Consider the following 17094-nt stretch of genomic DNA (forward strand, 5'->3'; position numbering starts at 1 on the left):
TTGTTAAAGTATAACTTTACTTAAACAATACATACTTTATTATCCTAACAAAAACAAAAAGTGACGAAATTGATTAAAAACTTTTTTTAATTAAATTCCTTCCTACCTATTTGGTTGATTGATTAAACGGACAAACGTCGTCAGTGCCATTGTGACATTAGATTTGTCAAAAAGCTTCCTTGTGTCGGCAGCCTCAGCTGGTTTGCGCTAATATTAGAGGAAAAATTGTGATTTTTGACAAAATGTCGAGAAAAATAACGTCAGCTGTTAGCAAAAATCAGATGGAAGCCAAAGCGACACAAAGTGAGGTGGTAGACGAGCCGATTTCTGAAGAGGCTGAGGTGTCCGCGGTGTCGTTGACCAGGATGAGTGGGTTGAGGGTAGGAAGCCTGCTCCGTACTTGGGCTGAAGTATCGCTGATCAACTACCTGTCTTCCCAGCCTCTGGACATTATAACCTCAGGTAATGTCAAACATAGCACTGGCAAATGGTGTCTGCAGTGTCGTTGACCAGAATAAGTGGGTTGAGGGTAGGAATTAAGCCTGTCCGTTATACTTCGGCTGAAGTGTCCCTGATCACTACCTGTCTTCCCAGCCCCTGGACATTATAACCTCGGGTAATGTCAAACATAGCACTGGCAAGTGGTGTCTGCAGTGTCGTTGACCAGAATAAGTGGGTTGAGGGTAGGAATTAAGCCTGTCCGTTATACTTCGGCTGAAGTGTCCCTGATCACTACCTGTCTTCCCATCCTGGACATTATGACGACTTATAAAATCGTAGATCCTCGAGTAAATGCTTATGGAATCTTAGTAAATATCCATATTTGGAAATAGAGTACTTACTGAAATAATTAGGTGGACGAAGTCGCGAGCAACAGCTAGTCTGTTACAAAAATAGTGACCTACTTCAAACATTTCGCCACAAACGCAGTGTAAAATTATCTGTGAACCTGCGTATTAAATGTAAGCCTTGTCTAAGAACAAGCAGACACATATTAATGGTCACCAGCGAGGGACTGTCATGGTGTAATCCCTCAAGGATTATAGCCATTATGAGTAGGTAATGTGGACAAAATGCACTTGTGTCCTCTGAAATACACACCTTCGTCACGCATGCTTAGCCAAGTTTATGAGACAGCTATTTCATTGTTAACCCTTCAAGCACCAGCGAATCGAAACACAATAGAAATCAATTGTTTCCGCGGTCTCATGCGACCGTTGTCTATGAGTTATTAGATCTTATTGTTTCCGCTAAAAGGAGCCATCTCGGAACCATCTTCCTTGTCACGTTACCAGGTTGATTCAAGTCTGCATTAAGCCGGAGTAAAGTATTCAGCGAAATAAGCGGGGAATTGAAACTAGATACTATCGAGGTCTCGACGCCAGAAGCCGCCAAATGACAAAAACTGCGAAAAAAATGCTTGATTCATAATTCTTAATCTTAATTGCAATGGATGGAATTTTTCAACAAAAATGTCATTAGTCCGATTTACATCGACTTAGTTACTCGTAAAATAAACATTCACACAACTTCAAATTCCACTACACACACATAACATCAGAGTTCCGCGAACGTTTTTAATTTAAAAAAAAAATAATACCCGTATCGAAATTTAATACCAGTGTTCCATAATCCTTCGTGTTAAATAAATTGGTGTATAGGTGGAATTCAAACAAAAAAACCTTTTTTAATTGAAATGTATTTCAGGTGACAGCATTCGGCGGCGCACCATCGGGATACCGGCAAAGGAATACTCGATACAATGCTTCGTGCCCACCGAGCTGCGCAACAAGAGCGACGAGGATCTCTTTGCGGAGCAGGTGAGGGCCCTTCACGGAATCGCACGCGGGGACACGTATAAAACCGCTGATAATGACCAGGCGATTTCGTCGCACTTCACAAATCATTTTGCTCTTTGATAAATTATACAAAACATACGGTGCAACTAGGATCTCTTTGCGGAGCAGGTGAGGGCCCTTCATTTCCATGGGCGCGGGGACAGGTATAAAACCGCTGATAATGACCGATGGCGATTTCGTCGCACTTCACAAATCATTTTGCTCTTTGATAAATTATACAAAACATACGGAGCAACTAGGATCTCTTTGCGGAGCAGGTGAGGGCCCTTCACGTTTTTCCCGCTAACTCCCGTTCCCATGGGAATTTTGCAATATCCTGTTGTAACTAAGCTTTAAATTTACTAAGGTACCTGCATGCCTTTCAAGCGTCTAACTTAAGCGGTTTAGATTTTTCATACAAAAGGATTTTCCCGCTAATTCCCGTTCCCGTGGGAATTCCTAAGTATACTATAACCTGCCCAGGAGTATGAAGAATAATTGTACCAAGTTTCGTTAAAATCCGTCGAGTAGTTTTTGTTTCTATAAGGAACATACAGACAGACAGACAGACAGACACAAAAATTTTACTGATTGCATTTTTGGCATCAGTATCGATCACTAAGGGGGTGACCCCTGATAGTTATTTTGAAAATATATTTCATGTACAGAATTGACCTCTCTACAGATTTATTATAAGTATAGATTAAAAATTATCCTGCTTTCGCCTCCGAGATTTATTTTACCATGTAGTACCCCTGTACGACAACCCAATCAGCACACAATCTTCAGCGTAGTAGTATTAAAAAACAAAAGAGCGGGCAACCCCACCCCTACCACGCTGTGGGCTCGGTGTCCGAGCGGTCTCATTCCTTTGTGCGCACGCGCAACGACCGCACGCAGTATAAGAAAAATGCTTAAGTGACGTCACCAGGACGTTTTTACCGACAAAAAACGTAATTATTTTAAGTTGTGCAGTGTAGTGACGAGAATTAGACCCAACAAAAGGTTGGTTGTAACAACTATTTTGTGCAAGTGCTCGTACATTTTTATTATAAGCGTTGTGACACGACGCGTAACTTTGACCCATTTTTAGCTCCAAGTTAACGCGCGATGTTAACCAGTAGCCATTTTTTTAAAAAATGGCTACTGGTTAACATCGCGCGTTAACTTGGAGCTAAAAATGGGTCAAAGTTACGCGTCGTGTCACAACGCTTATAATAAAAATGTACGAGCACTTGCACAAAATAGTTGTTAAAACCAACCTTGTGTTGGGTCTAATTCTCGTCACTACACTGCACAACTTAAAATAATTACGTTTTTTGTCGGTAAAAACGTCCTGGTGACGTCACTTAAGCATTTTTCTTATACTGCGTGCGGTCGTTGCGCGTGCGCACAAAGGAATGAGACCGCTCGGACACCGAGCCCACAGCGTGGTAGGGGTGGGGTTGCCCGCTCTTTTGTTTTTTACTACTACTACGCTGAATATTGTGTGCGGATTGGGTTGTCGTACAGGGGTACTACATGGTAAAATAAATCTCGGAGGCGAAAGCAGGATAATTGAGATCTCTAATGATTTACAATACAAAATAATGTCATTAAGGTTTCCGTCAAAGTTCGCACTGCACATTAAAATATTATTAAATTCTTCACAAGTTTGCCAGAGTAAACCAAAAGCTGTTCCGCGCCAAGTTTACACGAATGAAATATTCATGAATGTAAACTTTATTATGAAATATTTTCGTCAACATTCCCGTCGAGAGCAACGCGACAGGTACGGAAACGGTCCTAAACATCTTTTAAGGAGGGCCAAAATATAGCACAGAAACATCGCCTCGTCTCCGAGCTTCACCCCGTGACTTTGCCTTATTAAAACCATGACACAACCTTATTCAGCATTTTTCACTCGACTCCAATTTATGATACTAACTGAAGACGACGCGCTACGGATTTGTAAAGAGCAAATAATAAATTATTAGGAATATATCTGAATTTTTGATGAAGTACTTACAGACGGCGGCCTTAACGCTGTGGAATCTGTATGTATACGAGTTAATTTTAGAACAAAAATGTAATGATATCTTGCAATTGCTTAACTGATCTAAGAATTGTATCTTGTAATAAGTATTTTATACGTAATTTGATTATAAAAAATCCAGTTTGAAAAACGAGATTTGCTTTTCCAGTTCCCTGTCAACATCACGCCTCTAATGAACGAAGACCAACTGTGGGGCTGTTTCTATAATTTCCCCGAAATATACGCTGACGTGTACTCTCCTGTGGTGCGCATACGCAACATCGAAGACGTGCCAGAACTTGTGGGCGGAGTTCTGACCAGAGATATGGTCACTGCTTGCCTCTCTTACCTAAAACGAACACCTATTTTAGGGGACTATGTGTACATTAAGCTGGATCTTTCTTCAAAGGTAAAGGGATAAAAATATTTACGCTATCAAATTCTAAAGTTAAGCGTATTAAAGAACTCACGTAGGATTTTCATTGTTACCGTTTGTAAGACCCCACAGTATTGTGACGGTAAAAGCTGCTGTTATTGTCCGTGTACCTTCGCTTGTTACTATTGTATCTTTTTAAAAAGCTTACCTACTATTCTGTGGTTGCCTGGTAGAGAATTCCACCCGGCTTTAATTCCGCCACTGTACAATACTTAAGTGCAAAAAGTTAATAAATATTCTATCGATTATTTTTTATTTTCAGCATTTAATCAACATAGACATACTCCAACACTACAAGTACTTGGTATACCTGGACTTATCCTCTAATCTGCTTACCGAACTGAGCGTGCTCTCCCATCTCCTCTACCTACAATTTCTCTCCGTTGCCTTCAACAGACTCAACACAGTCTTGGAATACGACACTCGTAAAATCTTTATCATATTTCGACAACGCTTTATTACGCTTCTCGCATTTTATTAACTACATTTTTATTTCAGCTCAGTGGTTCTTAACTGAGGTGCATTATAAATTTAACTCTGTGAAGAAAATAAGAGATCTAACAATGTTTTGGTCTATTACGATACTAGATTTATCTCACAACAATATAAAAAATATCAGCGGACTTGAAAGCTTGAGGTATAAAGGAAAGTTTTGCTGCTACAGCTTTTCAGCAGAAAATTTCATTCTGAAATAAGCATGAATGAATTGTATAATATTTTCTCAGATATCTACGTCGGTTGGATTTGTCGTTCAACCATATTCAGCGTCTAGAAAATCTGAATGACCTTCGTTTGCTATGGCTGGATGTTTCCTACAACAACATTTCCAGTTTCGAAATTGGTTCATCGACCGGCCTTTGGACGCTGTTACACCTTGAATATTTAAATCTGAACGAGAATAACTTGACTTCGATGAAGATATTCTCGGGATGCACCAGGCAAGTCCCGTTCAATATCTTTTTAGTACAGGGGCACACTAGACGACACGCGACAGTGACAGTTCGGTGACTGGACGCGACGACAGGTTGCGGCTCAGTGTTTCACACACTGAGCGTCTCATAGTCGCTATGAACAAAATATATGAAATTGTCGGCCGCAGCCTTTCGTCGCGTCTAGTCGCCGAGCTGTCGCTGTCACGTGTCGCCTAGTGTGTGCCTACACTTAATGTAGTTTGTATAGGCTTGCTTTTGATAACAATCTCGCTCGAGGACTGAGGAGTGCATTTGCAATCTATGATGGAGTGAGCTTTCAGCTTACCCATATGATGCCTACTCTCAATACTCGCAAAGGACACACATCGGATCCAATAACGCGTATAATAGCACGGCAGAGTCACCCAAATTGGATGTGTTGCCTCTGCTGACATACCTACAAAGGCACGTCATCCCTAAATTATTACAGGCGCACAGGAAATGCCTTTGCGACGAATACAGCTCTCGACAGAAGCATAACGCTTATTGACTGCATGAATTTAGGTAGAAATAAGTACATCCTGCTATCCTATTCTACTAATACCTATTATAAAAGTGAAAAGTTTATGAGGATAGATGGTTTTTGTCACTCTTTCACCCTCATAACGTTGAACCAATTTAGATGAAATTTAGTAGTTTGAGATCCAGGGAAAACATAGAATAGTTTTTATTTTGGTTATTGGAAAGAAGCATTCGCAGGTAATGAAGACTTTTTGAGATAGACCGAAATATAAAACGCGGGCGAAGCTAAAAAAGTGAAAAATATGTTTGCTTTATGTATTAAACTGTCAGCCCTTATTGCCAAGCCATAAGGTGATATTTGATTTACAGACTGCGAGAACTTCACGCGCGTAACAACCGGCTCAGCATGCTGCTAGAGCTGGCGGTGTACATGCGTCAGATGCGGCGCCTCATCGTCATCGACCTGCGAGCCAACCCCATCTGCGCCACGCCGGGCTACAAGGATGTCGTCATCAACACCTTCCCGATACTGCTCAGCTTGGACGCTGAGGAACTTGACCCTGTTGTACAAGTGAGCTACGTATAGACTACATTTTTGTAGCATAACCACCCCTATTGCATAGGAACTTCACGCTCGTAACAACCGGCTCAGCATGCTCCTAGAGCTGGCGGTGTACATGCGTCAGATGCGGCGCCTCATCGTCATCGACCTGCGCGCCAACCCCATCTGCGCCACGCCGGGCTACAAGGATGTCGTCATCAACACCTTCCCGATACTGCTCAGCTTGGACGCTGAGGAACTTGATCCTGTTGTGCAAGTGAGCTACGAAAGACAACAGTCTACTCAAGACTGCATTTTTGTAGCAAAACCTCTCCCCTATAGTCCAGTCAAATTAGACATGAACCCTGCAATAATTCGCATACAGCTGAAAATTGGTACGAATGTTAGGAGCACTATTATGAATTAACTGTGAAAAGTCCCCATCGATCCGACATGTGCTAAAAAAAAATTCAAGGTCAAACTTAATAAAAAACGGGTTTTTGAGATTTTCAGCCAAACGGTAAGTTTTATCACAAAAATATGTATGACAAGGTTTAAGACCATACAATTATCTATCAAAATTGTCTATACACTTTCTCTTAAGAGTCAGCGTTTCTGAGATTCGATGATCCGAAGAGTCAAAAAAGTGTTATCTTCATAACGGTCTTACACATAAATCCAATTTGATATCGCCTCGTGCCACGACTCAGCATTGTATCATGATGTGTTGTCGACGTCGAATATAAAATGATCCACCTCAATGTCGTTTGTCATCTTTAATTGTCGAAAAATGTTTGCAACTTAGACGAAGGACTGCACCGTGAGTTTCTAAGATACGAAGATTTCGTGTCTATTATGTTTAAGAGCTCTTATATGCACACGTCACTACTCTACTTATAACTCTATGGTCACTCTTTTAGCCCGACCAAGTTAGACAATCCAGGTTATAATAATTCACATAGAGCTGAAAATTTGTGTGAATGTTAAGAACACCATCCTAAATGAAATGTCAAAAGTCCCCGACGATCCGTCATTTAAAAAAAAAGTTTTCGAAGTCCCAAGTTTTTTGCATTTTTAGGCTAAGTAGTAAACTTATCATAAAAAAAGATAAGAAATAATAGTAGATCATAAAATTATCTATTAAAATTGTCTTCACCCCTTTTTCCTAAGAGTCACCGATTATGAGGTAGGACGATTCAAAAAGTTAATTAAGATGTTCTCGTTATATGCACATGTTTCCACAACACCTATGAGGGTTGTTTGGCGCATTTTTTTTACCAGGTTTCCCCAGTAGGCTTTTTTTAAGATGTATTTGTTATCCTGTTTAATTCAAAACTATTTTAATAGAGTTGAAGTTGTGGACTTGTGGAGTAGTTAACAGAATGCGAATTCTCCAACTTTTTGCATCGTTACCACATAAACGGTGACTCTTAGGAAAAGCGGGCAAAGACAATTTTAATAGATAATTTTATGATCTACTACTATTTCTTATCATTTCTTATGATAAGTTTACTGTTTGGTGAAAAAATGCAAAAAACTTGGACTTCGTAATTTTTTTTTTCAAATGACGGATCGTTGGGGACTTTTGACATTTCATTAAGGATGGTGTTCTCAACATTCACACAAATTTTCAGCTCTATGCGAATTATTATAACCTGGATTTTCTGACTTGACTGGGCTAAAAGAGTGACCATAGAGTTACAAGTAGAGTAGTGACGTGTGCATATAAGAGCTCTTAAACATAATAGACACGAAAACTTCGTATCTTAGAAACTCACGGTGCAGTCCTTCGTCTAAGTTGCAAACATTTTTCGACAATTAAAGATGACAAACGACATTGAGGTGGATCATTTTATATTCGACGTCGACAACACATCATGATACAATGCTGAGTCGTGGCACGAGGCGATATCACATTGGATTTATGTGTAAGACCGTTATAAAGAAAACACTTTTTTGACTCTTCGGATCATCGAATCTCAGAAACGCTGACTCTTAGGAGAAAGTGTATAGACAATTTTGATAGATAATTGTATGGTCTTAAACCTTGTCATACATATTTTTGTGATAAAACTTACCGTTTGGCTGAAAATCTCAAAATCCCGTATTTTTTAAGTTTGACCTTGAATTTTTTTTTTTAGCACATGTCGGATCGATGGGGACTTTTCACAGTTAATTCATAATAGTTCTCCGAACATTCGTACCAATTTTCAGCTGTATGCGAATTATTGCAGGGTTCATGTCTATTTTGACTGGGCTACTAATGCATGAAAACTTTACGTAACAACTGGCACAGCATAGCGATCGTCTGATATTGCGAAAATAACACCATAGCGAATTTTCCATATTTTTTTTTATTTTCCATAATATTATTGGTACGTATTGGACGTATTGGTATTATTTGGATTTGTTACGATAAGTTTTGCCTTATGTTTATGGTTCAAACAAAATTACTTAAGTAGGTATTTACTTCCATTCATACGATTTGGTTGAGCTTTCAAAGCTTAATTGCGTAATTAAGTAAATTGGAAATTTTGAGCCATCACTAAATGATTCCTCATAGTTCATAAATGATTTAAATAAAATCCACCATCATTGTGTTAAAGCTCTACCTTTTCCTTGCCTATCGTCTCCTCGCATTGTTTAAACAGATTACAGCAAACTATCACTAACAAACTCGAAACATTGCACCGCCGCCAGTTTGCATACTAATAATTAACTTACAAGCTAATCACTAATAAGGCAAATTAGGTTGTAAGTTAGGTTCGAACGATCTCGGGGGAGCTATTACCTTGGAGCATTTAATGGATACTTATTAAGTTGTTGCTAAATTTAGTTTAATACAGAATATACCAAGCATCGAAATAACTTTGCATCTCTAAGGTTTAAGGCTTTGCAAGGTCTAAGGTTGTGGTTTATCTAATCTAAACCTAAGTAATAGGATCTATCTATCTAGACAATTTTGAAATGTTAATGTTTATTTTGAAAAGCTTTTTAAATGTATGCTGTGCCAATTGACGTACATTTCAAAAGCATGCCAATATATTTTTTCTAGATAGGGCCCAAAACAATACTCAATAATCAACCTATTCTTTTTGTTTCTTACTTTTAACTAAAACGGATAATCAAAAGTACCTATCACCAACTTATAACATTTGTGTTCCCACATTATTTCAGAGAAGCTACAAAATGGACATGACACCCGACATCAACACATTTGCCACCCGCCGTCTGCTGAGGCTGCTCTATATCGAGCAGCTCTCTCGGGCTCACGTGTCGCCCCATACGCCTCCCGCTGACACCACTGAGATACCACTGGTGGTTCTGGTCGGATGTGAAGCTGTCGGCAAAGGTATCTTTAAATAGTCCTTACCTGACTATCTATGTACTTGTAATGACGTCAACGGAGGAGAGCTTCTGAGAATGTTCTACTTCGAACAGCTGTCTCGGGCTCACGTGTCGCCCCACACACCCCCTGCTGACACCACTGAGATACCACTGGTGGTTCTTGTCGGGTGTGAAGCCGTTGGCAAAGGTAAGGTTATTTCTACATGACTATCTACTTGTGATGACGTCAACGAAAATAAGAACTGCTGAGACTGCTCTACATCGAGCAGCTGTCTCGGGCCCACGTGTCGCCCCACACGCCACCTGCTGACACCACTGAGATACCACTGGTGGTTCTGGTCGGGTGTGAAGCCGTTGGCAAAGGTACGGTTAATCTTATGTGACTATCAACTAGTGGTGACGTCAACGAAAGAGAGGTTCTGAGACTGTTCTTTGAGACAGCTGTCTCGGGCTCACGTCCCACACGCCCCCCGCTGAGATACCACTGGTGGTTCTGGTCGGGTGTGAAGCCGTCAGCAAAGGTAAGGTTATTTTCTACATGACTATCGACTCGTGATGACATCAAAGGAGAGCTACTGAGGCTGCTCTACATCGAGCAGCTGTCTCTGGCTCATGACTCACCTCTCTCGAGCTCGCGTTGACAGACTTTTGACGTTTATTAAAGTTAAAGTAAGATGGTGCAACCCTGCCTAAAAGATTATCGACTTGTGATGACGTCAGAGAAGATAAGCTTCGTAAGTTCAGAGAGACTTGGAATGCTGAAGAGCCATTGCTCTTGATTGGTCATTACCAATCGCGATGAAAGTTCACTTTGACCTTCTCGCTCATCTAGTTGAGTAAAGTTATGCTCTAGCTTAGATACTTTAAGTCTTACAGTGAGCAACTGTCTTAAACTTGAAGGAACACTGCATAAAGTTTCTATGACGTAGGTACTTACTTCTGTCTGCATCAGACACAGGCTGCAATAATACACTAGGCATATTTCTTACATAAAATGCATATTATAAGTATCTTGATAGAGTATATTATCATGTAGTAACAAGCAAGTTCAAACAAATCTCATAACGACTTCTCCTGAATATGTTAAAATTACCTTACTTAGTTCAAATGGCAGATATCAAGCTCAATAATTGGTCTGAAACTATTGATCATCTAGAAACAATAGCAACACTTTGCCACTTGGGAACTATGCTGTTCCAGCCCATTGTTATACGATTGTGTTTAATTAACCGATTGTTAGTTTAAATGTACAGTCATCATGAACAAACTTAAGTTGGAGTTTTCAATTGTTTTTCATTCTAGGAACCCTAGCCCGGCGTCTGGTGGAAGAATGTAGCGCACACATTGAACTGGGCTACTTACACACTACAGCACCCTACCACTTCCCGAATCGCTACAGGGAAGTATCGAGGAGCAAGTTCGACGACATGTTGTTAGCCGGAGATTTTCTAACTTACAGTGAGATGGACGGGGAGTCTTACGGGCTAAGTAAAAGCTTCAAATCGTATTTGTCGCTAGGTTGACTAGACTTGTATTGTTCGTTTCTACCGAAAACAACATGAAGTTTACTCTGAAAAGAAATTGTACATTTCAGTTAACTTTTCCAAGCTTCGACTTTCTTTTGGCGATTTAAGTTTAGCTGTTTGATTTGAATTAAAAATGTACGAAATTGTTATTATTTTGTGATCTGTCGCTGAATATGTTTCGCAATTTTCCTAATTTTTGAATCGAGCTTTGATCACGTCTCTACACCATTATAACCTACCTACTTTGCACTTTTACGCCATACTTACATCTACGAACTATTATTTTCGTACTGGCATGGCATGGGTACCTATACTACGGTGCCGCGGTAGCGAAACTGAATAATGTGTATAAAACTCTTCACAAGTGGTCGCGCAATCACAAACTTCCCAACTGCCACAGATGTTTCCAGGCCGTGAGCGCAAGTTTTTTAGTAATTCCGTTTTTAAAACTAGTCTACAACAATGCTTTACTCATACTGAGTATGAAAATCAAGAAATAATAGTGTTATTTAACATTATATTTTATTCTGAGATAGAGAGAGCTGATTATGTGAACTTAATGTCTACCTAAACATAACTCTACCATATTTTTTTCAGGCCGCGAAGAAGCTTTCATCAACGAAGGCAAAGTAAAAGTTGTGTGCATGGACCTAATTGGAGCACTAATGCTGAAGTCTCGCGGTCTCAGGCCGTATTTAATTCTCGTCACCCGCCTGGACAAACGATTGCTTCTCATAAAACAGAAGGAACTGAAAACGTAGGGCACTAAGTTATAATAAATTATTTTAAAAATACAATCATGTTTACAGTACCCTAGATTTTTGATCTTAAACAAGATTACTTATAAGCTACATTTTTATTTCTAGGATCCGGAATATAAACAACGAACATAGAATGTCTTTAGAACCGCCATTGGAGAGGTCCACTCTACAAGTTCTGCTTTCTGGGCGTATCATTATAACAGGAATCCTTAACGAAATTTTACTGGTATTTTATTTTATTGTGTCTTCTTTAACTGAATCTAGACAGCTACTTACTTTTAGTTGTATTTTACAGTATCTGCCAGAGGAAAAGGAGAAGAGTGAGTTTGTGATAGAGTCGGAGTGCTCCCTCATGATGGACAGCGAAGCCCGCCAAGCTGCCAAGGCGTACGCCAGGGGATTTAACATGATTACATTACTAGCCTCTGTAAGTTAAATCTCACTGTATGTCCTTCCTTTAACACAATTTAAGATATTTTGAGAAAATTATTTGAGTCTACCAGTTAAGTATTTCCAATTTGTTCCTTTAATATATTTTTATAGAGCACAACTTCAATAGACGATGCGTGTAAGGACGCTCGGGAAACGAGTCAAATGGAACCCAGCCTCTACTCCCTGTATAAGGAGTCGCAGGGCACCGACGAGTACAACAGCTACGCTAATGGCCAGAACTCCTACCAAGAGCGAAACGCTCGAAAGGAGTGTGTATAAATAAGCATTTAATAATGATCAGTTAGGGACTCCCCACACTAGCGTCTTTCGAGCTTTGAGGTAACGCGTCGTCATCTTGCCGGCGCCAGCGCAGCGTTGACGCGATGCCTACGCAACGCTTCACGGCTTCTGACGCTACAGCAGGCAAGAAAATGACCGTCGAAACACGCTAGTGTGGGGAGTCCCTTAGTTCTCAAAAAAGTATTTTCCTCTAGGCATGCGGATAGTCGTCCATCCCGAACTAAAAATGATAAGCCAGCAAGTATTTCAAGACCGAAAAGTGTCGACTTTAGTAGATACGCTTCCTCGACATGGAAAGGTAAGCAATATTAAAATAGCTACTTTACTATGGTAAATGTTATTTTAATACTAATAATAAAATAGCCACTTTACTATGGTAAATGTTATTTTATTACTTTCTTAAAGGTTTTTCGGTAGTCCCGGACAGTTCTAAATCATCAAAATCGGTGACGTTCACATCGCAAGAAAATGAGGCGGAAGATAAGATAGACCCCAGCGGAATGTTGATCGAACCACGGCATTTATCTGAGAAAGAAGGTAACGACGACAAGGGGACTATTCCACAAGCACGTTGAAAACTGCATCTCGACGCTTAATTTTTTCTTTATTTTTTATCCACGATGAAGCTTAATATCTTAATGTTGTAACTTTTTAGGCTAGCTAGAATAACTGGCTGCAGGCAACTACTCGCTTATGTTAACATTCCAACATTTTCATCTTAGGTGAAAAGAACAGAACTGCAAGATCCATCAGCGGCAAGGTTCCATGGAAATCACGTCGGACAGCCACGTCTGGCTCTGGAGACGACCTAGATCTGTGGCTAGCATTCTTGTTAGAAACGGGTTTGCTACAGGCTAGCAGTATAACTCGTAATTTGTGTAAGTACCTATAATGGGATAGATGAAAAATTATCCTGCTTTCGCCTCCGAGATTTATTTTACCATGTAGTACCCCTGTACGACAACCCAATCCGCACACAATATTCAGCGTAGTAGTATTAAAAAACAAAAGAGCGGGCAACCCCACCCCTACCACGCTGTGGGCTCGGTGTCCGAGCGGTCTCATTCCTTTGTGCGCACGCGCAACGACCGCACGCAGTATAAGAAAAATGCTTAAGTGACGTCACCAGGACGTTTTTACCGACAAAAAACGTAATTATTTTAAGTTGTGCAGTGTAGTGACGAGAATTAGACCCAACAAAAGGTTGGTTGTAACAACTATTTTGTGCAAGTGCTCGTACATTTTTATTATAAGCGTTGTGACACGACGCGTAACTTTGACCCATTTTTAGCTCCAAGTTAACGCGCGATGTTAACCAGTAGCCATTTTTTTAATGATCAAACGAACTTACCAAGTGAAGTTCGATCTAAATTATCCTGTTTTCGCCGAAGAGATTTAAGGTCCCTCCCAACCCGAAGATTTCTATATCTTCTTCCCTGGAGGTAAACGTCAATGTCATCTCTTCTCTAAATATAATGAGACCGCTCGGACACCGAGCCCACAGCGTGGTAGGGGTGGGGTTGCCCGCTCTTTTGTTTTTTAATACTACTACGCTGAATATTGTGTGCGGATTGGGTTGTCGTACAGGGGTACTACATGGTAAAATAAATCTCTTCGGCGAAAACAGGATAATTTAGATCGAACTTCACTTGGTAAGTTCGTTTGATCATTCAATAAGCTACGGCGATTTTTTATTGAAAGGCATTGGGGGAGGCCTATGTTCATCAGTGGACGTCCTATGGCTGAAATGATGATGATGATTTTTTATTTTTCTGTTTAAATGAATAAGTATTCGTCTTTGTTTCATAGCTGACGTCGGTTCCCGGTACGAACCACGACTCGTAGATGACCCTGAATCAATCATAAGGCAGCTAGCAGACTATTTGCAAGTTCCTTGCGAAACATACACTACTAATATCAGAGATGAATACGAAGACATACACCGCAAATCACCCGGACTTTTTTGGGACACGGTATTATCGTGAAATTCTTGAATATGATTATTTTAACGATGATATTTCTGTTTGCTTGTAGCTAACAACTAGAAGTAATGCACATGTAATTGTAAAAATATGTAGTAAAACATTGTCATTTACGACAAATTATAATCATAAGTTCTCCACAATTTGCATGTCTTGTGATTTTATATTTTATGCTTATGTTATTCTCCAGGTGACAACAGACAATCCAAATGAAGCTTTTATCAAGGTGAAAGGTATAATTCACAATATTTTCAATTCTCAACCCAATCTCAAGCCAATGTTTGATATTGACTTTGCAAACATGCAAGACTACCCCACAGTTGAGAAGAAATTAGACAGGATTTGTAAGGAAATAGCCCCTCAGAGACTGTTCTATTAAAATATATGCATTACAAAAAATTCAGAATGTTTTTATTTGTAATAGATAGGTACAATTAAGTAAATTAGTACATAAGTATCATACATTCAGTGACCAAAAAGTTAAGTCTGAACTGGATTCTTAATTGGTTGCTTGTCTTAACACTTTACATTACTAAATGTCTCACACCGAGATCATTTGAACACCATGGTGTCGAGCATTGCACCAAGAGATTGGACTATGTTGTTTGACATGAGAACATCTACTTTTTCTTCTAAATGCCTCTTGGGGTCTTGCTTGCCAACGTTTTTGATGGCTAACTGTTCAGGAGTCATTTTCTCTTCATCTTCTAAGGCTTTGTTGTAGTTTTTAGCCAGGTCAAGCATGTCTGTGACTGTAGTCTCGTTGATTGAACAGTGTTCTTTGTAGTCTGAGAGAGTAAGGCCATCCATCCAGGATTTTTTGTGTAGATTCAATAACATTTTCTGCTCCAGTTCGTTCTTCCTGTAGTTTATACTGATTGAGTAGTAGTGGCGGTTTAGGCCGTGGATGAGAGCTTGAACGGAAGGCTTTTGTAAATGACCCAAGTTTGAAGTGGTCTGCCTCGGTTCCTGCCCAAGGACCATCATGTTGGGATTGATGAGACGGAATGCATCAATGACGACTTTTCCTTTCACTGACTGAATAGGGTCAACTACCACAGCCACAGCTCGTTCAGAAAGAGCCTCAAATGACTGTTGAGTGTTTATGTCTACCCCAGACAACCAGCAGCCAAACCCAGGATGTGAATGGTACCTGGAAATGATATAGGTTGTTATGTAGATAGGTCAACATACTAACCATGAAACATTTTTGCTATTTCAGAATCAATACAAAACTCATTAACAAAACATTAGACACTTTGACAAAAATGTTTGAGCTCAGTCAAATTGCTTACCAGCCAACCACCATTTCAGGGCGTCCAGTTTGTTTCAGCATATCCAACATCTTAGCTTGGAAGACGGGGTCTACCGCCTCTACAGACACTCCTGTACCAGTCTGAGGCATAGCAAACACGTCAATCACCCGCACAGTATAGTCATCCACAAATTCACCTGGAATTGAAACAAGCACATAGTAAATAAACTTGAGTAGCAGTCTGATTTGCTCAATTACTTAAAACAAATATTTTAATTATTAATAATGGAATCAATAATGCTTCTGCCGTGTGGTGACGGCAGAGTAGAATACATTCGTCACTCTTCCCGCGGGTGTCGTAAGAGGCGACTTAGGGACTACACATCAAACAGAGAACAGGCAGCAGCGCTCTCTGACAAACATAAATCTTTTAAACTGCAATCTCCAACCCACCTGCCAAGCGTGGGGATTATGGCAAAACCCTCTACTATAGTGGAGGAGGCTCATAGTCCAGCAGTGGACTGTAAAGGGCTGTTGATGATGAATGCTTCTAAATCTTAATATTTGGTATGAAAAATAATGCTTGTCATGTAAACAACCACAATGAGGTTATAATTTCAAAACTAGTAAATATCAAAAAGAATACACATCCTTACCTAACATTAGACCCATGACTTCCATGGGGACGCCAGCCCGGCCATGCTTCAGCATTTTCAAGAGGGCCAGTGATGAGATATAAACCTGCTCTGCTGTGTCCACCACAGGCGCATCAGTGGGAGGAGGAGCCTGTGAGAGGCCTGGCACTCCACCACCAAGACGTAGAAGACGATCCATTTCACAATTCAACTTCTAAACGCTTGAATCTAAAACAAAGCCAAGATACGGGTTGTAACACACCAGAACCGGATGACATTTCATATCAAATTTAGCACGAAATTAGAATAACGCCATGGATTTTCACTAAACATAAGACTCACATTTAATATTTTTATCAATAGATCAACATGTAAATCCAAATATTTCACACAAATCAGCAAAATCTAAAATAATGAACGAATAATCGTATTCATTGGTGATAGAAATTAATGACAGCTGACGTCGAAAATGCAAGCTCATTTGAGGTTGCGTTCAGTTTATGATTAAGGATGCATTCAAAAAAAAATATTTTTAGGAACATTCCTAAAGCCTTGCCTCCATTAGGGCATGAGCTGAAAATATGTAGAGATGA

At 39.9% G+C, this 17094-nt stretch overlaps 2 protein-coding genes across 2 annotated transcripts; one reads left to right on the forward strand and one right to left on the reverse strand.

Annotated features, from left to right (window-relative positions):
• Positions 1-242: 242 nt before the first annotated feature.
• On the forward strand, positions 243-15680 carry LOC114358825 (uncharacterized). Its single transcript, XM_028312886.1, has 18 exons — positions 243-462; positions 1708-1820; positions 4022-4261; positions 4551-4713; positions 4787-4925; positions 5014-5226; positions 6091-6292; positions 9440-9614; positions 10913-11098; positions 11734-11893; positions 12003-12123; positions 12193-12324; positions 12441-12598; positions 12824-12927; positions 13035-13166; positions 13352-13507; positions 14439-14602; positions 14802-15680. Exons 1-18 carry the CDS (start codon positions 243-245, stop codon positions 14988-14990), a joined length of 2967 nt encoding a protein of 988 aa, XP_028168687.1. The 3' UTR covers positions 14991-15680.
• Positions 15124-16987, reverse strand: Rpn11 (regulatory particle non-ATPase 11). Its single transcript, XM_028312910.1, has 4 exons — positions 16844-16987; positions 16523-16729; positions 15907-16063; positions 15124-15764 (listed from the first exon to the last, which is right to left on the reverse strand). The coding sequence occupies exons 2-4, from the start codon at positions 16698-16700 to the stop codon at positions 15164-15166; spliced, it is 936 nt and encodes a 311-aa protein (XP_028168711.1). The 5' UTR covers positions 16701-16729; positions 16844-16987; the 3' UTR covers positions 15124-15163.
• Between the last annotated feature and the right edge of the window lie 107 nt (positions 16988-17094).

Source organism: Ostrinia furnacalis, unplaced genomic scaffold (genome assembly GCF_004193835.3).
Source record: "Ostrinia furnacalis isolate ACB-3 unplaced genomic scaffold, ASM419383v2 OfSCF4122, whole genome shotgun sequence".
Taxonomy (NCBI): domain Eukaryota; kingdom Metazoa; phylum Arthropoda; class Insecta; order Lepidoptera; family Crambidae; genus Ostrinia; species Ostrinia furnacalis.